Genomic DNA, 27,649 nt, shown 5'->3' on the forward strand with positions numbered 1-27,649 from the left:
TCATGTGGTTAGCTAAGGTTGAAAAGGTTCATTAACTGTTTCACAAACATTAAGATATAATAACACCATAACAAACTGTGCCTGGTTTGCTTTCTTTAGGTGCCTTTTCTAGCAAACAATCCAGCTGCAGCCCAGAGTCAGCCTAGCTGAGCTTACACAAGAGGGACACCTGCCAAGATGGTCTACAGGCAGGTTGCTGCTGCCCCAGAGCTGCACGGAGCATCACACGGCCTCGCTAGCTCCTACTTGTTTAGACAGTTGTTGGTTATTCTTGAGAATTAACTGAGATGCTCTGCAGGTTACAATAATAAGACAGCAAACTAATGAATGTAAGGATGCAGAGGCCAGTGCCCAATATCTGATCCAATGTATGGGGCTGCCATAGATTGGCAATGGATCAGACATGGCTCCTGTGGTATCTGACTGTGACTGCACAACCAAGCCCCATGCTCGTCCAGAACCTATTCACTTCCTTTAACAGCATCTTTAAAGTCTCAATCCATGCCTCATTCCCCTCAGCAGTGGGTTATGGACAATAATGCTGTCTAGTCCAAATTACTGTGACTAGATCATCAGAAAGGAGGTGAAAGATGATTGTACAACATTACTAAGTACTGCTTTATTCTTTTTTGAAGTAGATGGAGCATAGATCATGTTAGCACTTTAATCACATACATGTCTTTTGCTCTGACACACTGGCCTAGTTGAGCCTAAAGTTAGTGATAAAGAATGTTTTTAGCTATCTAAACCCCACTAAGAAATCATTTAAGGTATTTTGCTTTTAAATACAGACAGCTACTTCTGTTTTTTCCTGCAAGGAGTGGATCATATTTGCAACATGGTTTATCCCTGATCACCTTGGCTTAGAAGACCTCAGCAATGCTATTCAGACGTTGCAGGCAAAGGACAAGTTCATACCCATAGCTGAACCACAGGCTGACACAGAATCTGCACCTCTGATCTTGGTTTGGAGAAGAACTAATACAAGAGGGTTGGCTGCATTTTCAAAATTTGAATCAGTAGCTTGCTACTCAGCCCTGGTGAGGCTACAGTTGAGTACTGTGTGCAGCTCTGGAATCCACAGTACAAGAGAGCCATGGAGCTCCTGGACCAGGCCCAGTGATTGAGAGGGGACCTCCTTAACACGTGTAAATATCTAAAGAGTAGGTGGCAAGCAAAAGGACAAGAGGCAACAGGCGGAAACTGATGCACAGAAGTTCCACCTGAACATGAAGAACTTCTTTACTGTGCAGATGAGCAATGGAACAGATTGCCCAGAAAGGTTGTGGGGTCTCCATCACTGGAGATACTCAAGAACCACCTGTACACAATCCTGTGCCATGTGCTCTGGGCTGACCCAATTGAGCACAGAGGTTGGACCAGATTACCCACTGTGGTCCCTTCCAACCTGTCTGATACTGTGATCCTGTGGGTGTATTGTCAAATGCAGACATGGAAAAGTCACGTGGTCTGTTTGACAAATGATGAGCACAAGTCTGACTCTAGGAGAAGAATAGCTGTCAGCAGCAGCTCTGAGCAAATGATGTCAGCATGGCAAATAGAGCACTCTAGAAGAGAACCACAAATCCTAAAAGGTGGTCCTGGATCTGCGCCCCATAATCTAGCCGGTCCTGGATCTGCACCCCATTTAGATATGCATTAAATATACAAAATCTGAACAACCATAAAGGGTCTGAGTTATTAAAATGTCTGTGGTATGATGTACCTCTGGAGACACTCAGAAGGTTACAAGCTCAAGCACAAGGCAAAGCACTTATTTTGCCACACTAATTGGTCAATGTAAAAGCACTGAAGTAGTTATGTGGTGCTTTTGAAGAAAAAAAATTAGGTGTGGTGGAGAGGGAGTTGTTAATAACTCTGCCCTTTAATAAGGATAGTCTATTACAAAATAATTTGTAAGTATATTAACCTGTTAAAGCAAATTGCTGATGGGTTAATGGGTTTAAAGACCTTGTTAGGGAGAACCATTAAATATGTAAAAGAGTACTCACAATAAGGAAAGGCTGAAAAGTATAGATGGAAGTATAGACTGCATTTTTTCCCATTACATCAACAGCACACTTGCTGGTACAGAAGACAATAATTTATGATAGCATTTGCATTTTGTTCCCTGTTTCATAATTTTTTTTTAGCCCCTTTTCTCTCTTAAAACTGTGCAGAAAAACCCCACCTTCCTTTTTAGCACATACACATTTTTTCATGGTTTTAGGTATAAATACACATCCTTTCCCTCTGAGAACTTAATGGACAACTGGAAAATTGGTGAGACTGTAACATCAGAGATTTGAGCTTCACCAATGTGCAAAACAGATTTCTAACCACACTTCTGAATGCTACTTTTCGTTCAGGCCCAATTAATTAATTCATTCTACAAATTAGATTTTTACAATCAGACCAGAAACTTCCTGTTAAACTATGCCTTATATAACTGAGATCTTTATTCTGGGATATTCAAGAATTCTTGTAAGGCATTTTTTTTTTACCACAAAAAGGTCAGTCAAGTACCTAACACATATTGACAGGAGGGGAAGTGAGGATAACTTAAGAACTGGAAATCTAAAAACAGGGAAGAAAGAACAAGAATGCTGTAATACACACTTAAGTTTTAAGGTGAGTCAAAAATAAATACTGACCCAGGAACCCCAGACCTGACAGCTGAGGAGATTCTCACATATAATGCAAACAGTGTAAGGAAATAGATGAAGGAAGACAAGCACGAAGAAAGAGTCCAGTGACACAGACGTGATAGCAATTAATCAACTAGCACAGTTTTTAGGTCCTAACTCAAAGCTGAAACTTGTCTCCTTAATATTCATCCCATGACAAAGACAAAATGAACAGGCAGCTAAAGACACAGGCTGTGTAGGCACTTCTGGCCTGTAAGTTTGTTATTTGCAGCATTTATTGCTCAGCTCACTACAAAGGCCACTTTTCCTGCAGCATTCCCTAAAGCTCAAAATGCCTCGTATTTGCTTTGTGTTTTTCCTGGGAGTATTTTCTAAAGAAAGACCCACCATTTCCCTGGAGCAGGCCACTTAACCACAATTCCTGCTGCCAAGGGAAAACACTTCATTTTCTCTTTTTTCAGTGTTTTGTGCAAACAGATGAAAACAAGAAAGAGGCTCAATATAAAGTAAGTAAACCCCAGAATTAACATCAGAGTAACTTCAGTTACTTCAGTTATTCTGATAGAAAACCATAATAGTTAATATTGTCATGTTTTGGGTTTTCTTTTACTGGGGACACATGGTCTCTTCCCAGTTTTGTACAGATAGCTGTCCACACCAAACATGAACATCCTCTGACCAAGCACTGTGTTCTGACGTCTCTGCAAGTGGAGAAGGGGGAGAGAGAGATGCCATTCTTCATGGCATGGTTCCAATACCAGAGCAGTCACCAATATATATTGAAAGGAAGGTAGTGAATCATTTTTTGCTATGAAAAGAAATGCTACTTTGCCATGAATTCCTTTGTTAAAACCAAATTTATTTAGTTTCTGTGGTTTTAACAAGCAAAATGTTCTAAGATGGTATTTTAGAATTTGCTTATGCAAATTCAAAGGAGACCTCTTGGACACACTTCATCATTTCAAAATATACACTTTACACCTAAAAAAATGTATCAAAGCCACAAATGCTTTGGTCAAGAAGTTTCACCCCTCTTGAATTGACTGATGATATCATATGTTCTAGGAATATTTTTATCATCTGGCATGTTGCTCGGCACCATATGGCACAGCACACTGACAAGAGAGAAAGGACTAGTTTTAAATATTATATATATATATAGGTAGATAAAAATAAATGTTACACTTCTATAGAAGTATAAAAGCACTACTGCCCATTTCTGAAATTCTTATTACAGTAGGGGTTCATTGTGGAAGGTGTGTTTTTCATCCCCATACTGAAATACAGAACTACAGAAGCAAAATGTAGAATAGTTTAAAAAAAATAGATGCAACCTCTCAAAAAGAGCTTGAACTGAATGCAACACTTTTTTTCTCACTTAGCAATGCTTCTTTTTCCAAGACTTGTATAATTATTGTAATAATGACATATTAACCCTTTCTCATGGAATTAATTTCATGCAGTTAATTCAGATAGACAGGTTTTATAGTCACTTATAATTTCTATATAGAGCAATAGCTCCAGTTCTTTCAGTACTGGAGGGGATAAGTCTGCTGGTTTTTCCAAGAAAACTTTTTAAATGGAAGCTCATGTCATTTGGCATTAATACACATATATATTATCTCTCAATTTTTCATCATTATTTGAGGTAAAATGACATTATAAATTGCACAAAATACTGTAATGAATATTTATTTAGGTAGAAATAATGTGGTTTTTTCTATTTGGCAAAGAAAATGTGAAATTTGGGGTTTTTTTAATGAGGTCACTAACGGAGTACGATAGAACATTTAGCCCAGAAATTATTGAAATTCCTCTTTTATTTTCCTCCCTGATATCTTTATAATTCTTCATTCAAACTCAAATACAGCAAGATCTCATCTTCTCCTCTAACACAGCAATACCCCAGAATGTGAAAATGTCTCTAGAGACACAGAAAGTTTAAACATATTCTGTTCTAATGCAAAAGCAACCAAATGTCCATGGCCTCCCCATAGTAATATTCTGCAGCAAATTTTTCCTTCCTAATTCACCATTTTAAGAACAGGATACTAAACTGAGCATAGATCTTCTCAGGTCTTTGGAAACGTATTCCTGTCCATCCCATGTCTTCACCACACAAATATTTGTCTGTTTGGGCTTTTCCAGAGTACTTTTACACAGACCAAGCCTGCAAGAAGTCTGAGCTGCTGACTAAATGTTTATCTTCCTCCCACCTCCAGGTCTCTTTTGAACTTTCAGCTCTAAGGAATAGGTGACACCTATTCCAGGTCCTCCACCTTCACCCAAACCCATGCACAAAAGTCTACCCTACCTTCAGAGATACTTGTGTATATGACACACTCTTTTTCAACTTTGCTACTGTTCAAATCTTTCTAAACCTGTCCATGCCCACAAAGAATTGATCCATCTCATAAGGTGCACTACACTCTGCTCCTGCCTGCCTATTCTGGCACTGGCACACTCCCCATCTTTACACCCATTCTCAGTTCTAGACCTTGGAAACAGTCTTTCACTCTCTTCCACACCAGATCTCCACATCATTTAAGATTTTAAATGAAATTATTGAGTTTGCCTTAAAATTGTTTCTATTTTATCTAGCATTTGCATACTACAGTGCAAAGCAGTCAAAAATACAGTGATCTAAGAACTTTTCCAGTGTCACCTATTCCTTAGAGCTGAAAGTTCAAAAGAGATTGAAACAGATGGTTAAATTACGTACATTACACAGTATCCATAGAAAAGCAAAGTCTCTTTTGCAAGAACTACATTTTCCCTGACTCCCACCACTGAAGACCAAAGAAGCTGGAGGGCAGTGCAAAGCACTGGAACTGCACAGCTCAGAATGGGCTCTGGCAATCAGCAGGGCAGATGCTGACATGTCTGAGAGCTCCTGAAGGCTGTCCCTCTGCTTGGTCTGTGCCCTCAACACCCAGCTGGGTTCCCAAGGTGGTTCTTCATGCTGGACTCTGCATCAGAAGCACAGAGGGGTGGAGGGTCATGGCTGTGTACAGTTTGCAGATCCCACGGCCCAACGAAGCCATGGCACTGCCCAGTTTCACTGTGGTTTCACAGCTACAGCTCTGCACCTGGGTGGTTTGGGGATGAAGGGTGCATCATTAATAAAGTTGTTCTCACACTACAGGGTTGCACTCATCCTCATGCACATCCAGTATACGAAATAAAATTATTCTGCTGTGAAGGGGCTTTTCTTTGAGTGCCAGGCAGACAGAAAACACCACTAGAGTTTTCACCTCTTACCATCAACAGAGATACCCTGCTCAAGATAGAGTAACTATGCAGATGTACAGAGATGTAATAAATCACTGGGCTGGAAGCTGGTGTTGCAGTAATCAGTAACCATGTCCTGGATTATGTCCAACATGGACAGTTCCAAAGTCAACAGCTTTAAAGAACAGTTTCCAAACGTTACAGAGAAGCCTAATAGTTGTAACTCAGGAGGATAAAATTACTAAGAGAAAATGCAAATGAAATTTAGAATTCTTTTAGAGAATTTGAATTTCTCTTAGCCAAATTGCCAAAGGCTGGAAAACTGAGGAAAAACCTGGGTCAGTAACAAACTGAAAACAACATTTACTAATGAAAACTAAGGTCAAAATTTGATATCCTATGGTTATAATACATAAAATGCATTGTCTTACTTTAAAGTTTATACTATCTACCCTTTACTTCTAATGGGTATTCTCTTTCCCACGTAATAATCCTCTGTAACTATGTCTCTCAGCCCCAGAGTTAGTTAGTTTATTGCAAATGGGCATTTGGAGCCCTCACAGCAAAAAATCCAAAATATTGTTAAGACTAAAAATTTGAGGAAGCATATTAGAAACAGTGAAAAACATGAAAAGAAAGCTAAACTTTCTATGAAAGCATACTGGCTTGGAAATATGGGGAAGGGTATTAATTATCAGTCAAGGGGGGGACTTGAATTCAATCCTACGCGAACAGGGCTTTAGCCCAAACAAATCTCTTACTAAGACACTATCTCTAAAGAGGGAAGGGAATCAACCACCACATAGGTAAATGAAGAAGCTTGCAAAAATTCAGATAAATGAAAAAACTAAGCAGGCTTTCATCTCAGAGAAACACATAGCAACCACCAGTGACAGGGAAACAACAAACCCTTGCTATAAACATGGTATTTTAAACAAGAGGATGAGGAAGAAAAGGAGCTGGCTCCCAGGAAAGCACAGGGATGGTCTGGGAGATGCATACTCTCTAAAGACATGATAGTATTGGACCACCAAGTGAAATGCTAAGGCCCATTTCTAGAAAAGGGTCAGAGTAGATGCTCTCCCAGACATGTGGATTTATAATCAAAAAGATGACAAAATCAAACACCTTATACTCTGAAGAGGCCTAACCATAACCAGGCAACACAGAAATGTCTTCTGAAAAATAGTAAGGCAGAAACAACAGCACTTTGCTTACCATTCAGTCTTCCATGCACTGTTAATTGTCAAATTCCTTTGCCCCCAGTCCCTCCCCCTGCCACCATTTGTTCACTTGTCCCTCACTCTGACTAAAAACATCCCACTATCTTTCCAATATTTTCTCCTGATCACTTTTTCAGCCAAACCTAGGGATCTCCAACTCCCTGTGGCTTGGTTAAGCAAGGAGGAGAGGTGATTTCATAGGCAGTTATGATGCTGAAGTCTCTGCACAACCTCCAGCCACCATTTGTGCTTTGCATTAAAGGACACCAAACATTTCAATATATAGTTTTGTAACAAAAGATCACAGTTGACTCCAAAATTAAAGTCTCAAGCGTGCATTTACAGAACAGTGGACAAGAAGCCAGTGTGTGAGAAACCTGATCTCAAATTTTTATGACTTAGCTCAGTTATGTAATGCTGGTGTGCAAATAGCTACACCTTCTCTCAGTTAGTTTTTAAAGTGATGGAGGAAGGCTAATGAATTGCAATTATACACAAAAATAAAGTGAGATTGCTTCATTCAGTATCATGGGTGCCCAAACTTCAGTTTTGTTTCAGACCAGAAACTTTTGTGCACACAATGACAGTAATAGTCAGGATAATGGGAAGAACTGAGCCTACCAGAGAACCAAATTCATGAGAGGTGGAGATACATCAACTCACTGCAGTGACCAGTGATGCAGATGGTCAGGATTTCAGCAACAAATTATAGGATTTCTTTTGTTAAAATCACTGGCAAAACCTCATTTTGATAGATAACATGAACACTACCAGCCTCAAGGAATTTTATTTATAAAAAACTATGTAAAAAAATCACATGAAAGACTGAATAAAATTTTTCAGTGGATTTAAGTGGTTGTTCAAGTCAGTGAAAAAAATCTATCCATTTGCTGAAATGAAGGACAGATGCATGGTAGATAAAACTCTGTGAAATACTCTGCAAATCTATGGGTATACATTAGCAACAGAATAATACACTCCCCTCCAACTTCTGACAAAACTGAAAACATGGAAATAAAGATGTTAGTTAAACAACCCCCTTCTGGAAGAATGCTAATTAACTTTTATAGGTTACATTTTCTTGATATACCGAAATCAAAATGACACAGCCATTTGTTTTCCCTGGCAAAGTCATGCACATCACTGATTATTCAGGTTTTGAAAACTGTGTATAATACATACTACCACCTACACAACAGCACAACGCTGACATTTCAGCACAGAACATGTTGAAGCAGTATTTCTGTACTGGAAAAAAAGAACAACTAACAAAGACATTTCCTAGAAGGTATCCATCGAAGAGAAGAGAATAATGTATAAAACATGGGCCTTTTCTTGAGAGCCTGAGGTTACAGATGCCTTTTTCACCACATCATGTTCCCAACATAACAAATCTGGCAGAAGAACCAGGTTGAAAAAATGGAAAGCAATTTTCATTTGGATTTTGCAGAGCAAAAAAGACTTATCAACTTTTTATGTGAGGCAGAGTACATTTAGTAGAATTACAAACAAGTTGCCTGAAGGTCTTTATTCCATATTCTTTCCTGATTAAAAAATGTATAAATTCTTGTTACAGTCATCACTTTTAATAAGACAAGATGAAATGACTGTATTCTTAATACTGTATCAACCCTCTTCTGTTACTCCCGCTTATTACAGAACCGTAATTTTTCATCCATGAGAAAATCCAAGCCATCCTATCTTGTACACAAGTTTCCCCCTGATAAGTTTCTAATTACTTTTTTTGAAAAAAAATTTTAAAACCTACTCACACAACAGGGTGTTCCCTGCTGAGCAATGGAGGCACTCCTTGCTCCGTGAGATGCACCCAGCATACAGCATACACCAAATCTCTGCAGTAAATGGGCAACTTCAGTGAGGTCTCCAAAGTCCATCAGTCCAAAAATATTGCAAAGGACATGAAAACCAGACTGGATCCTCAAAGCACCCCTGGCATTGGCATGAGGGTGAGGAACTAGCTAGGTTTTCTAGGGAGATGTGTATGTCAGGTGCTCTCACACACAAAGCTGAGAAACAGCAGGTGACACAAAGTGTGGAAACCCAAGTGTGGATGAACTAACTACTCACTGAACTCCTGACTAATCAGGCTGTAAAAAGAGGTTAAAGTTTCTGACAGCACTATATGACAGTGCAATAATGAACTAAATTTTGCCATGAAATTTAGTGCTGAACACTCAGAATTTTTATTTCAGTGTTGAAGCAAAACTCATTTGAGTCCCAGTGTGGCATCACTGCAGCAGCAAAGTCAAGATGACCTTCGGGTACCAAGAATCAGAACAGCCCACCACAGATGATATAATTTAGAGATCATTAATAGAGCACACAAACAGCACTATTCCAGCACTGCCAAAGCAGCCCCACAGTCATGCTGGGGAGTCAAATCACAATCTGAAAAAAGCCAAAGATTGGTTACAGTTTGGCTGCCTAACATGTTTTGTGGTTTAAGGAAAAAAAAAAGGGAAAAATGCAAGCTCAGAATATCTTAAGTGAACTCTGAAAACACATACATTTCAACACATTTATACGAAAGAAACTCACTTTAGAGAAGTTGTACTGCACTTTCAGTTCCAACATCTCCAAGTGCCTGACTTGATAACAAATGGTAATTGACACTAAAGAAAATAGCAAGCAATGGAAATCAATTTTATGGAAAAAAGAAGAAGAGATCTTCTCCTTTTAAAAGTCACTGTCATAATGCTGTAGGCTGACAAGACCTATGTTTTGATACTTCATAAAAGATGTTTCCCATGAAACTTCTATCAATATTTGCGACACCAAACAGTACAGGTAAATGAATGCAAAGCTTAGATTAAAAAAAGCACTTAAAATAATATCTTCAGGAGTTAAACCAGTGTTAAAGGAAAACTGCTTACTTACAAGCATCCGTAATGTATCTGTTGTGGTTAATTAGCAGGCTAAGACTGCAGCAATGTTTGAGTCTGACAGTAGTCAAAAGAGAGTAGGGGTTTTCAGTCTGCAATTCTCTTCTCATCAGCTCTCTTTGTTTCCAAAAGCTTTACCACCTATTCTACCCCAATAGAAATACCTACCCTACACCTTTCTCATTTTACCCCCTGTGTCGGGTCAGCTGTCTCTGCCCAGACATGCGTAGGATGGTTCTTTGCAGCCCGTGCTTCAAAGGACAAATCTGGACTCTTTAGTTTTTCAGTCTTCTGATTGTTTATTATTTTTTATCTACAGAGTTTTCTCTCTGCCCAGCCGGGATCTGACCAGCAAGGCAGCCAAAGGCACTCTGACCGCCCACGGGGCGGCCGTGTCTTTTTATAGTAAAAACTATGTAAAACATATTTACCTTTTATTCCCAATACCCTTCACCCTTGTTAGCAAGTGCACCTTCACCATGAACCAATCCACAAGTGCCAACATCACCACAGAAGATGGATGACAAGAAGAAGAAAGCAGAACCATGAAGAACCCTGATCCCTCCATCTTGTCTCCATAACCCCCCTGTACCAAAACCCTAAAACCTATATTTCAAACTATAAATATATCATTCCTGCACCATTCAAACCCAACTCCCATGTCCTCATACACACGTGGCACATCCCTAGAAGGGTCAAAGTCAAGCTACCAGGTGCTTTTGGCAACATTCCAGGTCCTCCGAGCCCCTCAAGGGTTCTCTCCGTAACTCTGGACATGAAGAGTGATGTGCTGAATTCCCACAACCCTGGAGTTGTCTTCTCATTTATTTCAATCTTCATTATTTTAGGAAAAAACACCTAAAAAAGGAATGATTTTAAATTTGAAGTAGAAACTGCTAGTTAAGGATTGAACATCAGGTTTAGGAGGAGTGATGTTCCCGATGGTAAGGAAAAACAGAGCAGAGGGCACACTCCTCATGATTGCAATGGCATGAATCTGATCACAAATGAGGCAAATTTTTTCAATTTTGAAAAAAAATTAAAATTAATAATTAAGCTCTGTGTGGCTCTGTCTGCAGAGTAGGACAAAGACTGCTTCTCGGACAATGACTGGGTCCTGTGACTCACCCCATGAGTACACTGGGATTCCCGCCAGCCTACCTTCCCTCTCCTCTCACAGCTGGTTTCTGTGGGAAGACGTGCACAGAAGCACAGGCACATTTCACAATAGGAAAAGCCCATTATTTTTACTACTTTTGTTCAAACTATAGAAGGAACTATATTGTACTAAAGTGACCACAAGAAATTCTTAAAAATTTGACAGTAACAATCTGTTCAGCTGGAAGCTACATGAAGAACTTCTCTTGGGAAGCTCTCACAAGCTCAGGATGGATTTTGTTGAAGAAGTTATATCTTAGATTCTAGATGCTCAAAACAAAAAAAGAAAAACCACTATAACATCAGAAAAACTTTGTGGGTCAAAAGCCACTCCGTGACATTTAGCAACTATGTTATTAGTTTCATCATCATGTTTAAAGAAAATTCACATCTGATTGGTTCACAGACAGAAGTCCTTGACTCTGCATCTTATTGTTTACAATTGCAAAAAGGCTCTAAGGACTTCAACCTTCTCAACAACTCAAACAGAGTACTTTTGTTCTGTGTAAGTCAGCAGGATTACACCTCCCCATATTTTTCATGAAAGGGGAACAAGCTTCAGATTGCTTTTAAAAAGTTAGTATCCCACTGGGAAAGGCCAGATCAGACTCGTTAGCCAGTGTGGTTAAGCACAAGCATGCCAACTCATGGAAAGAAAAATAAGGGGTAGGTTTAGCAGAAATAGGAACTCTGTCTAGCCACAGGCAGCTGATAGCATTACAGACCCAGGAGGGAGTTTGAGAAACATGCCATTGCTTCACATTTTTGTGAATGAGAAAAGAGGTTGCCTCATGATCAGGGCCATGTGGCCATTACAATTCCATGCAATCCATGAATTCAAACATAAGTGGTGTTGCATATAAAAGGAAACCTGCAACCAGCCCCAGTCTTGAAAGCTATCATCCTGCATGGGTATGTAGACGGAAGTGAAAGTGCTCTTTTTAAGTAACCTCAGTTACCAACAAGAAGTGGTCTCATCCTCAATGAACTTTGAAATTCTGTTGAAAGCATAACATTAGAACCACATTCCCCCCTCACCCCACCCCCCAGAAATTAAGGAGAGGAAATACTGCTGTACAATCTGTATCATACCATCAAACCAGAAATTCACATTTGCCTCAGCATGAAAGTGCTGATATGTCAAAACACTTGAGCTTCTGATCCACTTAGACGCTCAAGTCTCACTAAAACCAAAACTATTAAAAGACTTATAAAGAGCCATCATTCAGCAATTCAATGAATCAGAATGCAAGGGGACTTCTGTGAATCCAAACTAAACTTGTCAAGTATTATCCTTTACACATGAGGTAAGTCACCACATGTAAACATGGTGAGATCATGAAGTCCAGCAAAAGCACAGAACTTGTGCACGGTCAGGCTGCATGTCTTTAGCATTAAGGTTTTCACTCCTTCCTGTATGGCCTGGTCTGCCCTAATCATCAGTAAATTCCATGTGAGCAAACATGTCTCAAACAGACATGCAAAGGTGGCTCCTCAACCAGAAAAAGCTACCACAGCAACCCCCTGCATGCCCAGGTTCTGCTGCCACTGCCAGAGGGCTTCTGCAGGCACAGCCCTGGTGGAGGGACAAACCACAAACCCATCTAATGCAGCCAGGTTGGAAAATTTTTGCTGGTCATGTCACCAAGAATACAGAGTCTGCAGTTATCCCAAAGGCACCCTTAACTACTGTGTATTTTCATCCTGCAAAGTAAAATTGCAAACCCTTCCTCTGTAACAAAATCCAAAGCCACTTCATGGTAGAAACAGCACTACAAACCAGAGCATTTCTCCCTTTTCTGAAGCCTACAGCAGCAGGATTTGCTGTGATTTTGAACAGATTTTCTTCCTGCAATAGTATTTCAGTTGTTACTGATGTGCTATGAACCACAAAAAGGCTAAATCTACACACACCACTTACAGAAGAGATTTCATTTGGGTGTATGATTAAGATGCAGCTACCATCAAAGCTCTATGCTGTGAGTAAATATCCAAAAAATAAAATCTCAGGTTTATCGAAATTTGTAGAAAATCTCAAATGTCTAAAGTAAGGCCAAAAATTCATGTTGAATGCTGAAATAATACAAAGTCTGATAAGGGTCTGTTATCACTTGTTAACTACTTTGACATAAGATTAGAAGAATTAAAGATCTAAAAGTTAGAAAATTACAGCTCTAGTAGATACAAGAAAGAAGCACAGAAAAAACTAAAAGGGAGTTGAGATAAAGAAAAAACTGTTAGTTTGAGTGACAGAGAAAACTGCCAGAAAAATCAAGGAAGACCTAAATGCACTAATTTTTTACTCTGTCTAAAACTGTTGAAAATCAGTTTGATCAGCCAGTCAAGAAGATTACGCTGATGTCAAGGCAATGACAGAATTATATAAATGAAGAGAATAGCAATGGCTCTAATCCCTTCCTGTAAGGAGTCTTGCAGAAGGCAGGTATGGCAGAAAAGGCAAAAAGCTTTCAAGCTACTCTTGACAAAGTCAAACATAATAAAGGACTACAGTAGAGCTCAAGGGGAAAACTTCAAGCAAGACAAAAAAAAAAAATCCAAATATATCTTGATTTAACATAAGCCTAGCGAAATTTGTAAACATCAATAATTTAAATGGGTTAATAAACTGTATTAGGTTCAATGAAAATTTTCTTCAAAAGCTAGAACACAGGTAAACCCAAGACTCAAGGAGGCTGTCACCTTTTAGATACATTCAACTAACAGCTGCCATCTCATTTCTGGGGCTTGAAATTGATTCAATTATGCTTTCTTAGAATTTCACAAAACCTTATGCTAGCCTCATGCTGAAAATAATTATAAAATTCTGGGGTACATGAGTGCTAAGGGTGGTGTTCACTACAGTAAGCAAGACTTGGGGAAGGAGATGGAGACAAACTGATCATTGGGAAAGCAGAGAGCCTTTGAATAGGGTAAGTGTTGAAGTCCTTACCCCTTAGGTCTCCACCCTTAGTGACAGGGTCCTGGCATGAGCTGAGCTGTTAGGGAAGTAGCAATACAAGTTATGAACTGAGATGGCAAGGGATCAGCCACAACAACAGGACAACAGGACGACAGGACAACAGGACGGAGGCTGGATGAAATTTCTCTTCCTGACGCATGCTGACCATCCTAATTTCATTCTTTTATTCTTTCTACTGCTGACTGGAGATGCACTCCATCACAACCTGCTTTCAAGTTTCATCCCATCAACTGAGAAATCCCACACAAGGAAAACAGAGAGGAAATAAAGGGCAATTAGAGGCACTGGGCGTTAAGGAGTCACTCATGTTAGCTGACAGCGACACTGAGGATCCATGAGGAATTGCCAGGTGACTTACCAACAAAAGCACTTCATCTTTTTGTTGTCATTTTGTCCACAGAAAATCCCCTTACAGGTTCCAGTTTGATAAAAGCAATTAGCAAAACTCACTCAAATGAAAAAAAAAGGCTCTCATTAGCCTAGCTTACTCTCTGAGCATAGCAATGAGAATTCATGAAGACAATTACTAAAGAGCACAATGAATTTTGTGGACAGTAAAAAAAGTGAACTGAGAGATCAAACCAAAAAAAAGTACTCTAATATCTAGCAGAATAAAATGGATGATACAAAACATAAAGCCTGCTGAAAAAGTGAGGAGTGAGAAATACAGACTTTATCCTTTAGTGACATAAATCTAGTGCTACACAGCAGCCACACTCTGCAGTCAGGTTGTAATCATTATGAAAAGATTGCAAAAGAGCCTAAGAACCTTACCCGTATGATGCAATCCAAATGTGCTGGTTGCTTCCCCCTAAACAGAGCAGTTCTGAGAAATTTAGCATGGAAACTCTTATTTATTGAGGCTGCTTTGACTGACCCAACCCGGGAAAATGAAAGAGATGTCTGCTAAAACAGACTGCCCCAGGATGGACAAGATGCCCATCCCTGGAAGTGTTTAAAGCCAGGTTGGATGGGGCTTTGAGCAACCTGATCTAGTGAAAGGCATCCCTGTCCATGACAGGGGAGCTGGAATAGATGATCTTTAAGGCCTGTTCCAACCCAAACCAACCTATGGTTCTATGATTCTATGTTATTCCATGCTGACTTGCAGTAAAATTCATACTTCTGCAGGCAATTAACTAATCCACCCCTTCCACAATCTTAAGAAAACAACTGACTGCCATGAGGAGAGACTTTCTAGCACCCTACTGCCTTTAAGGAGATAATTTGATATTTGCCACAAAAAGTAAAAAGGAGGATCTGACACAGCAGGGCTGAATATGCAGCTGTAAATGATCACTGCACCTGGGACAAAACAGGATACCAGAGGTACAAATGGTCACATGTGGCAACAGCAGGGGTTTTGTCACCCACAGCTTTGGATCCTGACCACTGAACAAAAGCTGTGGGGGTGAAAATGCCCTGCACACATGGGAATCCTAAGGCAGCCTTCACTTTGGAATCCACCCCCATCATAGCACACATGGGGATTTCCATCTTCCAGTCACTTCCAACACCACAGTCATTCACTGAGAACTGAGCCAGGTGTGCAGTCGTCAATCCAATGACCAAGGGACCAAAACCAACATTTCCAACACCACCAGTTACCTATGAAGTTGCAACTATATGCACATATGGAAGGGTTTTTTTCACATGGTCTAACAACAGAAACTATCTGATGTTCCAAATCAGCACATAGTACTTGTGCTAAAAACAATTACAAGAAAAATCTTCCTGGGCTTTCATTTTGATGAAACCAACTGTCTCACTACAGTTTAAACAGCTTTATACCTCACATTTCTTCTGGGTGCATTTCTACAGTGCATTTAATAACAGTGCATCTGGAACTGCTGCAACACGATTTGGAGGCATGAGATAACACATATGCCTCACTCCTAAACAATAGTCTCAGAGATATTATTAATAACAAAATATGTTGAAATAGTGCACAAAACAAAACAAACAAGATTTTTTTTATGTCTAAGCAAAAAAATGAAGCACCGGTTCATCTGGTCCCATTTGAATTATCTCTGGCTTTTACAGTCTTCGTTAAAAGAATTGGCTGATCTTTTTCTCAAAACAATGAAGAAGCATGCAATGCAGAGACTACAGAGCAGCAGCACGCAGCCCACATAAATTGGTCCACACAAACATTCTTGGCAGTGGAGAAGAAAACACAAAAAGCAAGTTTCTTCAGTCCACACTAAATTGCCACTGAGGCACAAGTAAAGATGTGTCAGATGAACTTGCCCACGCCTTTAAATATACACTTGCCTTTAAGCAGGCATTTATTCGCAACAGCAGTATTTAATACTTTGAACAGGAGATGAACTTGTTTGTAGTGGATGACATCTCAGGACATTTTTCATAACTTTTGCTTAAATCTCCTCAATGTTTCAAAGGATAGATACATTCACTAATGAGAGTGAACCCACTCTCTTTTCTAAAAGTGAAAACAGAATGGTAAGAACATCCCTCAAAGTAAAAAATAAACCAAAGGCAGGACATCCTTCTATGCACAGTTGTGTTCAAACACAACAACAATTTAATATAGCAAATGCAGGAGACATTGCAAAGGACTAGACTATGTGGGAAGTAAGACTGGATGGGTCACAATAACTGTGCTTAATTAGACTTGGGATTCCAAGATAGAAACACAAAGCTTTCCTTCTGGAATGGAGATCATGAAAGCAGGAAACCTGAACTTTCTTTTGAGCCCAACAGATCTCAGCATTGTCTTATTTTAGCTTCTTACCACTGAACAGACACAACCCGCACAGTTTTATTTTAAAGTCTTCATAACAACAGGTTTTTAAGGCTCTGAATTTATTATAGCTGATGTGGTTCTGTGTAAGGAAGTCCAAAGGTTGTGAAAAAAGTCCCTTCACTCATAAGGTGGTAATACCAAGTAGGATCTAGCAGTGTTTTCACTACATAAAGATGCAAGAAACTAAACAGCTTATAGAAGAAAAAAATAATTCTGACTCATTCACATATGCAAGATTTCTTTGAAGCTTGATTATAATTTTTGTCTCTTAAAGCAGCAATGCCAGAAATTGAGCTGTCTGTTCAACCACAAAACCAGACACTGCGCAAGCAGCTGTTTCCCAAGCCACTGAGCACTGACATACAGGGGGAACCTCTCCAGTCCTGCTGTGAACAATTCTGTGTCGAGCCTTAACAGTGACAGATAATTTAACCTGGCTTTAAAGGATATTACGTGCAAGCTGCTAGGACACAAACTCCAAGTCTCCCTCATTTGGTCCTCGGAAGGAGCCCAGGCTCTGACCCCGGCTTGTTGCCGTTGCTCCAGGGCCTAGAAATGAATCACCATCAGTCACAGACACTGTGATGGCAATTGTCACTGAGAAGCCTCAACATCTTTTGTGTAGTCATGCACTATGGGCTCCATTTCATCATCAGATACACACATCTAAGTCCTACTGCTGTTCAATCAGAATCTTTCAGGCATCTACTTAAGGTTAAAAAGAGCACCACATCCAAGCCAGCTCTCACAGTACTTTCATTTTTCTTCCCAAATATCAGTTCAGTGGGTTCATCATGTTTTACAATTGGTTCTTGGACGACTCCTGAACTGAGACATTTTCACTTCTGGTAGAGCTACACAGCTGCTACTTTTTAAACAGGAATCGCAGATGAATGTTGCAGCACGGGCTCTGGCACCACGCCTCACCCTCAGCTGTAGGTCTGAAAATTTGCTATTTAAGCACAATGGTTATGCTTAAACTAACCTAGTCATCTTAAAATCTTTTAAAAACATTAAAAAAATTGCTCCAATAGACTAACAGAAGTTTTTGAGAGGGATATGGAGGAAACACATAATGCACTGGAAACAATTTACAAATATTAGTACCTACCAAAACAAAAGTAAATCTTCCATGGACATTTTTCTGTCTTAATGAAGTATAATTTTTCTGTCTTAATGAAGTGTATGTCTGAGCTAAGTAAATACTGCAGATCAGTTCCTGAACAACTGAAGGAAAAATTATGCTTTGCCATCAATCCACTCTTTGAGCTATTTTTAGAGAAGCTTCCCAAATGTGACTACCAAAGCTTCTGATGCTGAAAAACCAGCTGGAGAGAATTAGCATGGCTATGATCTATCTCACACCAGAAGCTCTGAAGACAAGCTATTGTAACCTGAAAAGCCAGGCCAGCACTGAAGAAGAAAACACAGAGCAGTACTTTCCAACTAGGGATGATGACCAAACACTACAGGTGAGCAGGCCAGCAATGGAAGTCATTCAAAATTCTCTCTGAGGAGACAGTAGCAATTGTCCTTCTTTCCTAAGCACCCTGTTTTTGTTAACCTGATTAAATAGGAGTTTCTAAATATATTTTTTTGTTTTCCTTGGGGCCCTGTTAAAAAGCTGGAGACCATCCCTCTGTAGCCTTCACAGATTACAGCAGCACACTGTGACAAAGGGGCAGACCCGCCCTTTTGCAATAGTTTTTTAATGTTATGGAATATTTGGGCTGGTTTTGGTTTTTGGTTTTTTAAATAAACAGAGCTGCCAGAGCTAATAATTGCAAAACTTTTGCATTCTCACACCATGCTGAAATTTGACTATAATTTTTTTAAAAATACTTTATCACTTCAAAAAGTAATGTGGCAATTTTCTGTGACAATTTTTTTAACATATCATTGAAAAAATTCTAATTTTGTCCAAATCATTTCAGACAAGGCAAGTTACATAAAAATTTGTAATGACCACTCAGGAGAAATCTGGGGAACAATCTTATAAGAAGCAAGACAATGGGGTAAGGAAAGAGCAGGCCACCAAGCAGTTTGCTGATTTTTTGGGGAGCCACAATAAAACAGACAGCCACACTTCACAGTGCTGCACTCTGCCTTCGCCATCAGAAGCACATTGACTCATGCAAGAGCTCAAAGGGTGTGGAGTAAGGCGGTCAGCAAGGAAAATGAGTAGCTTGTGACAAACACACGCAGGCTCTCTGACAGATCCCTGGGCTGCCATGGGCCAGGAAGGAGACACTTCTTCAACCACCCACTATGGACATGAGTCTACAAAGTGCTGTGTTGGATTCCAGGTTTTCACTGCAGTGTCAGAAAGGGGAAACTGGATGGATGGTGGAGAGGGTACTCCTGTAACACCCCATTTTAGCTTCATTTTGCTCATCTGTTCTTTCTCCACGTGCCTCCACAGGCTTCAGCAGGCCACTTTGCCAGGACTCCATGCATATTCTCCAAAATCAACAGGAACGCATCCATTGCATTGGGCTAGAACCTCCTACCACTAGGCCTACAGTATGAGAGAGCATTATTTTTTTAAGAGAATTGGAATATTGCTTAGGAAACTACAAGATTAAATCATGAGAAGCACAACCATAGCATTTTTGTGCTGATTTGAATTACGAATAGAAAGTACGAGCAGTTAAGAGGAAACAAGATATGTTCTATACAAGAGCCAAGATTTTTTTTTCCTGACATGTGCCAAACAAGGAGAAGAAACAGAAGAATCTGGCACCATTAAAAACAGTTTGTGGAGAAAGGGACTGAATATCTACAGCCAAGATCCATGTGGTTTGTAAAGAGGAAACTTTTGTTTTATGGGACTCTCAGTCAGCCAAAATTCACCCAGACGGCATGCAAATGGATATTAGCCTAAAATCCTACATGCTTCTTGTAAAAGGATCAGTAAAAGATGGGGAAAGAAAAAGAACACTACTGAAGTTTGAAATCAGAATTCAAAATCTGCCTCATGGTTGAAAAAGTTAGTTTACCAGACAGCTATAATGTCATACATATATGGTAAATGTCTTGGAAAGAAAAGGCAGCAAGTTAAAGCACAAAACTAGAAGTCAGGAAAATGTGTTCCAAGTCTGGCTCCAATACCAAGGAGATCTATAAAACTTGGATAAAAGAGAAAAAGACTGCCAACTTAACAGTGAGATTTTCCTTAACTTCAAATAGTGTATTAACATTGCACGTATGCTGTTTCCTTTAGCTTCTGTATTTCCCCCACTCTCTGGCATTACAATGCACTAAGTTAAATAAGTGACTAGATGGAGTGCTAAGAACAGTTATATTACTTTATCAAAACAAGCCCTGCCCAACTTCTTAATCAAAACACTTGACTGGGAAAAAAGACCCCCACAACAGAAAAAAAACAAAAACACAAAAACCCCAAAACCAACCAACCAACCAACCAACCAAACAACCAACAATTTTATATGGGACCATAATTCTCATAACTGAGCAAAACCCTAAAGCGGCTGGCACAATCCAACAACTTAGCTGACTATTGCAAAAATGCAACACCTAAAATTGCATTTCAGCGTACAGGAGAAAGGGATGGACAGGCAACAGTTCCTCAGCATATGTTGAGCAGTTATATCATGCAAGAATTCTTTTCAGCATCTCTGACAACTCTCTGAGTGCCCAGTGAAGCATTTGTCTGTGTTTTCTGTAAATCAAGAGACCACACTGACCTCCAATTTACAGTAGGGGAAGTGAGGAGGAGTCCACAAGCAAGACTGCAAGCTTGGGACTTAGCAAAGTCCCTGCATCCCAGTGACTCCCTCCTGAGGGAGCTGAGACCCAGGTAGCTTTGTGAGTCGAGACTCCAGGAAATCCTGCAGTCACCTGATGATGCAGCTCTCCAGTTACATCACCAGTTATTAAACACATCGGGGGGCAAACTTCACCATGATGCTTAAAGGAGAAGTAGTTCATAGCTCATGTCAGGGGACACTTGGATTAGGATTTGCCCCTTTTTGTCTTCCTTCAAACCAGCCTTTATTTGTAACGTTTCAGCTAAGATTTGCCAACCAGCTTGCTTTCTTCCTCTAAATATAGAGGCAAGCATGAATATAATTTTTGAAGCACTATATATTCACGTGGGTTGTCCTCATTCATACCTTTGGGACTATCAGCTTGGAAGAGGAGCAGAAGGGTTAATTGTTCAAAACTTTCTGTAAGCTCTGTGTGTTTGTTTACAGTGCTCTAGATGGACACTCCATGCTTCATGTTGCATGGGAATAATAAAAAAAGCTGAAAGCAATTTCCGTTAATTCTCACCCTTTAATTTTATTTGCTCCAAAGAATAAAGAAGAGAAGAAAGCAAAATCAGTAATTCCAAGGGAAAAAAAATAAATAATAGGCCCTTTCCACAGAAATATGAGGAGGAAAAAACCCCATGAAAGTATAAACTATTGTACTTTAGTCAGAAAGCAGAAGCTAGCAGTTCTTATTGCCACTAAAAATATCTCCACCTCTCACACATATACATTTACCAGGATGGCAACTACTGATGGGTTCTGGATGCTGATCAAGGCCAGACCAGGTATAAACTATAAAGCTGAACAACCCCCAACAAAGTAGGTCAAGAAAACTGGGAGGGAAGGGAAACTGTTGCTAGGTGGCAGTGTACCTTAAGCAAAGAATTCTGTAAATCAGAGAGCACTGGGAAGGTTCATTATCTTCTAAAAGAGGTCTTATCTTTAGTGCCATCTTCAAAGTACTGGTAGGAAGTGGAACTCAAAATCTGCATGACACACACGCTACAAATCAGAAGGATGAGAAGCTGCACAAAAAAAAAAATTAAGAAAAAGAAAAACCTGTGTTGAAACACACTACTGTCCAAGGCCCATGATATAATGGCTCTCCAGGTCTATTAGAGCCATAAGAAAAACCAACACCCTGTGAATGGAGACTTGTACACCTTGAGAAGGTTACAGTTTTGCTGACTTCATTTTATTCTACCTTCACTTAAGCTCTGACCAGTAGGAGCAAGCAAAGAAATAAGCTTCCACCACATCTTGGCACAGGAGAGAACAGTTGACAGAAAACCCAAGTGTGATGGTGAGAAAGAAAGGTTTCCTAAGGCTACTTAAGAAACAGAACGGTTACTTTTCTGCCTTAAACAGTTTCAGTCTTCAGTCCTTTTCAGAGTGGAGTAAGAGCGGACAATGACAGTAAACAAAAAAAAAAAAAACACGTGCACTCCCTAGAGGTCCAATCAAAGAATGGAGAAAAAGGCTTCTGCAGGAGACCAAGGTAAGAAGGAAGAGGTCAGATTTTTCTGGTATCCTTCTATCTGTCCTTCCTGATGTTCCCTCCAACTGAAAACTACCTTAACATATTGCCTAAATTAGCAGAAGTGGTAAAAAAGACAGGCTGATGACATCTTGTGAACTACAATTCACTTGGTAAGAGAGCTGTTAGCAAGCTCACAGCTTGTCACAGAGAAGGATAAGATGTTCTTGAAGGCAAAGACAAAATCTATATTCTTTTCAACAATATCTGTCTGGGTTCAAGAGAGCAATTTTGGGGAAAAGTATCTTAGATTTATGTAATTGTATAGATCAGAGGTATTTTAAAATATAGAATAAAAGGGAAAATTAAAGACAGTTTGCTTCAACAAGGCTTTAAATCCATAACTCAGGTCACAGCAAAATCGCTTCTGAGAAATGTATCATGCAATTCTTCTTATGTTCAATCTACAATTACACTGTATAAGTCTGGAGGTTTTTTAATACCATGTTCTGATGCATTAGAAACTGGTCAGAAACAATATATTAGAAGGTAGACATCCCATCTAATGCAGCACAGAAATTCCTATACTGTTGTCAAGTAGCACCACAATATGTGCCACATATCATAGCATTCCTCAAAAGTAATCCTGACCATCAAGATAATTCCTAATAATTAAAATACCAACCCTACAAACCTACAGAATCATGGAACAGTTTGGGTTAGAAGGGACATTAAGGATCATCTAGTTCCAAATCCCTGCCATGAGGTGATTTAAAGCCCCATCCAACTGGGCCTGGAACACTTCCAGGGATGGGGCAGCCACAACTTCTCTGGGAAACCTCTTCCAGTGTCTCATCACCCTCACCATAAAGAATTTCTTCCTATTCTAAAATATAAATCTACCTTTTTTCATTTTAAAGCAATAGAATTGCAGAGGGAATAACTTTTACAAACCCTGTCATTGATGCAGCTCACATCAGAGGTGTGTTAACTTTCCAAGCAGTTATAAACCTCTGATGAGGAACCTTTTTCCAGGTTTGGTCTGTATTTTCTTTATCTGAAAAACTTTGGGATGACAACCTTAGGAGAAGAATTCAATTTCAAGATAAACAGGGACACAACAATTCTTGTTCCACTTCTCTCCACTGTCCTCTTCCCTCCCCTAAGGCAGTGGTTTTAATCTGTGGTTAGCCTAAGCCCCTTCTTCCTATTAATTTGCAGCATCTGCTCTTCAAAGAGGGAGTCAGAGAATATCCCAGCCTTTTCCATAAATTCTTGGTTACAATTTTCAGTCATGGACATGCAATGAACACTAGCAAATAAAAATATCAATTTGAGAAAAAAAAAAGTGGAGTAGTACTACACCTATGGAAGTTAGCAGGAGACACAGCCCCTGAAGATCTCAAGGACCCTTCTCTGACTTGGGCAGCATCACTGCTGGAAGACAAATGGGAGTCAGCTTCACCTGACATCTCACCTCCTGCTCCATAAGACTGTGTACAGCTAGTGGAAAAGCAGTGTGAAAACACCAAAAGAAAACCACATGAAGCTGGGGCTGAGGTAAAACATGAAGGCAAAAGAGAATATAATCTGTACAGTCTCCAGACTATGAAATCATCAGCTTTTGCCAGAGCAGAAATACTTTCATGCAGCAGCAAGATGGAAGCGCTCACAGGAGAAAACACATTCTCCAGCAATCAGCCTAGATAGGCTTTTCTTCACTAACCAGTAAGAGGGAGATCTCTCTTAGCATGCAGAAGGCACCGAGACTCATTTGACATTGAGTTTAACTCAAATTAATTTTTTCTGTGATTACAGAAACTTTTGTTCTACTTCTTTTTCTTCACCATCTGTGATACAAAACCTGGCAAAGACTCCAATTAGTCTCCTTTGTGTTATTACTGCCACAAGCACTCAAATGATAAGCATTTATACAAAAGGAAATTCCTCTTCCTTTCTACTCTATCTCTGAGAAAACTGGTACTGAATTCAGCCTCAAATCTTGTAATGCCAGGTTATGTCAACAGCATTACAGAAAAAAGCAACAGCAGATTAAGTCAAAGCAACACCTTTTCTGACAAAATTTTAAGCCAATACACCACCTTTCCTGCTCCAGTAATGAGCACCTCAGCCTGAGAGGAAAAAGAGGGGAAGCACCTTATACCAAAAAAGGTGAAATCCTGTAACATCTGCTTAAGGAGCATCAGTGATGGATTTAGGAAGTTCTCTTCTCCAGGGTATACAAACCCTCATTATGCTCCTAGATGTGTAACTCTCAAGAGCCACAAAGGTGCTTGTGCTTCACCTCAGTCAAGCAGGACAGAGGCATCATCCAGCAAAACAAACACACTGAACTCTGAAGTGCAAGTTCGTGATGTTTATTTACTTACTCTTCATTTATATATACGCACACTTGCCTACTGTGGTAATCTTGATGGAATCCATGCAGGGCTGTGGTTAAGATGTCAAATTTGATCATTCTGGTAAAGTTGGTACCTTAAACACAACAATTCCCTTACACAGGGTTTACACACTGCTACAAGCATGCCAACATTAATGCAACATCTTAACTTGTGTAAGAGCACATGCATGCCTGAAGTACCAACATTTCTTCTAGCATAGGCAAGCTCCACATTGTCTGCTCTTCTGTCCAAATGGCTATGATCCACGACCAGGAACACAGCCTTGACTTTGGCATTTATTTATGGAGTAATTTGCCAACACTCCCCATGTGGAGGACACATGGGGATGGATAAACTGATAAGCAAGAGAGATCACAGACTTGCACCAAATTTGAGAAGCATGAACTAAGCTCTAACCCCATTTTTTAATCTACTGCACCCTTAGAATGGCTTTTCTTCCCACAGATCAGAAATGGTTGTTGAACATCAGCAGGCTGCTGCTGGGCATCTCTACAGACGATGCATAATTTCTTTTCTTTCTTTATGCTAAAAGAAAGAGAATTAATGGCACATTTTACTGGAGCAGGACAGTACTCAACACCAGCACCTTCTGCTGAGGGCTGTACCACACAGAGGTTGATGGGTTTTACCATTTGTTACTTGCAGTTGCTTGCTCACTAGTGCTCCGTACAGTTCTGAGAAACAGCACAGGCTTTTAAGTAGTTAATTAATCAAACAGCAGTTTGGGTTTTGGGACAAGACAATACACCTTCTTGTGAGGTCTTCTGTATAACATCATACTGCTGTGACACAAACCCTTTTGCTGTAGACTCTAAACTGCACTTGAAAAACTCTACAGCCATAAGGGATATAAAAATAATTCAGAATGGGTTCTTTGATCCTTTTTTTTTCCCTACCACTCAGATCTGGCTGAAAACTTTACAAGCAACAGCTTTGCCTGTTTCCATTTTCAAAGATTCTTTTACAATTGTACTAGAATTTAAACTAATGACAGGCACAATTTATAATATGGCTGAGGCAGTATATCTTCTGGCTTTAAAGACACCCAATCCTGTTTGCCTTCCAGCTCCCCTTTGGTTTTCTGTGCTGATGTTCTTTAGGGAGCTAGACTGGCAGCAAACTAAACCAATAAAAAAATAAATAGTTTTTATATGTTTAACTCCCAGAATAAGCTCACAGAGGGTCAGAGGAGCAACATGGATGATGATGAGGAGGAGTGACCTGTCAAGCACCAACTGCCCATTTCATAAACTGAGCTGAAGCATGAAGCATCATCGCAGACTACTCTGTCAAGCAGTTTATGTTATGGTATGACCCCACTCAAACATTGGGATGGATGTCTCATTTAAGGAATGGATTGGGCTCTCTAAGTCAAATCACATGTAAATGAGGATTCCAAACCAGACACCACGGAAATAACCCTTCTATGTTTTCAGATGCCTTCTGGGATCAAAACACAAATTTTCAATGTTTTTCAATTCATTCTATACATGGTCCCAAAGTCAGGGATATTGGTCTAAAACTTGCCAGACTGCCCTTCTAATTTTTTTTAGAACCTAGTAGTGCAATTTATTTTTTGCATTTGCTTGTCTGCATCTTGCAAAATAACTTACAATTACTAGGAAAAGGAACAGTTTACTATTCAGAATTACATCTATTATTTTCTACGCATCTCGTTTTATGAATTAAGAATAAGCAAACAATCCAGTGAATAGTGATCCCTCCCCTTCTTCACTCCTCCTCCGTCAGCCTTACACACACTTATTCATCAGTTGCAGAAGAGACACTGAAGAGCATCGAGTACTGGCTTCACGTGGCCAAGCATTTCACTTGATCAAGTGAAAAATACCTGGGAAAATGTATATAAAGTAGCAAGTATTCAGAAAGTATAGTTCAGACAGTGCTTCTTTTTCCATCAAAAAAACCTGTATGTTCTTCTTGAAATGTTCCAGAACACGTGTGCACCTTCTTTGAGTTTATATAGACTGTACACTTGAAATAAACTAAAGGCAACAGCATGAGTAACACTAACAGAAGTCACTAGAGCGTCTATCACCCAAGCTACTCGGCACGAAGATAAGGGCAGCGAGGGCCGATGTCGCAACCCCGCGGCAGCAGCGGCTGCAGGTACGGCAGGCGCACCGCGGGCTCCGCAGGACAGCTGCCGCGGGCCGCTCTGGGGCTCTGCAGCTACACGGAGCAGCAGGTCCTCAGCAAACCGCAGCGTCGCGTGTGCTCACGCACGCCGAGCTGCCCGGGGATGTGCTACGTGCACAGCTCCTTTGGGAGCACGGCATTCCACGCATCCCCGGGAGGCGAGACCAGAATCCCACGTGCCAGCGGCCGCCCCCGCCCGAGGTCAGGCGAGGAGCCGCCGCCGCCCCCCGCCGCGCTTCCCCGGCTCTCTCTGGGCCCCGGCAGCGCAGCTGCCGCCCGCGGCCCCCGCGCCACCCCCGGCCGCAGCGGGGGCCGCCGCCCCCGGGGGCCGCCATCCCGCGGGGGCCGCCGCCCCCGGCCCGGCGGGCGCTGATAGGGCCGCCCTGAGCGGAGGGGCGGGCGGAGAGCGGCGCGGCCCAATGCGCGCCTCGGCGGCGCCGCGCCCGCCCGGCAGCCCCGCTCCCCCGGCCCGGCCGTGCAGGAATGCGGCGGCCGCCCCCCGCCCCGGTACCTTCTCCTCCTGCAGAGCACGCACACGGCCCAGAGCAGCAGGGCGGCGGCGGCGGCCGCCCCGCCGTAGGTGCCGAGCGGCAGCGTGTCGGGGCCCATGCTGGCGGCGCTCGCCTCGGCGGCTGCTGGTGCCTCGCCGCCGCCGCCGGGGAGGAAAGTTTCGCCCGTCCTCCCGCTCCCGGCAGGAGAGGCGCCCGGCCGGCCGTCCCTCCCCGCCCACCCCGAGCCCAGGGGGCTGGGTTTGGCTGCTCGGAGCCGGACTTGGCGAGAGGGCCCGGTGCGACCCGGCCGGCTCCTCCCCGGGGAGCGCCCAGCGCGGGGAGGGTCGCGCCCGCCCGCCCCCGCGGCTTCCCGGCGGCGGAGGAGGGGGAGCCCCAGCCTTCGGCTTGCCGGGAA

At 41.1% G+C, this 27,649-nt stretch overlaps 1 protein-coding gene across 2 annotated transcripts in view; it reads right to left on the bottom strand.

Annotated features, from left to right (window-relative positions):
- The window catches only part of LOC132335077 (cytochrome P450 7B1), a 126,082-nt gene extending 98,640 nt beyond the window's left edge, over positions 1–27,442 (bottom strand). The window contains exon 1 of one of the 2 annotated variants that reach the window (XM_059861186.1): positions 27,255–27,442. In XM_059861186.1, coding sequence (XP_059717169.1) covers positions 27,255–27,352 — 98 coding nt within the window. In that variant the 5' untranslated portion in view covers positions 27,353–27,442. The remainder of the gene's footprint in view (positions 1–27,254) is intronic. The other variant, XM_059861195.1, reaches the window with a different exon arrangement.
- Positions 27,443–27,649: the final 207 nt, after the last annotated feature.

The sequence above is a fragment of the Haemorhous mexicanus genome, chromosome 1 (assembly GCF_027477595.1).
Source record: "Haemorhous mexicanus isolate bHaeMex1 chromosome 1, bHaeMex1.pri, whole genome shotgun sequence".
Taxonomy (NCBI): Eukaryota; Metazoa; Chordata; class Aves; order Passeriformes; family Fringillidae; genus Haemorhous; species Haemorhous mexicanus.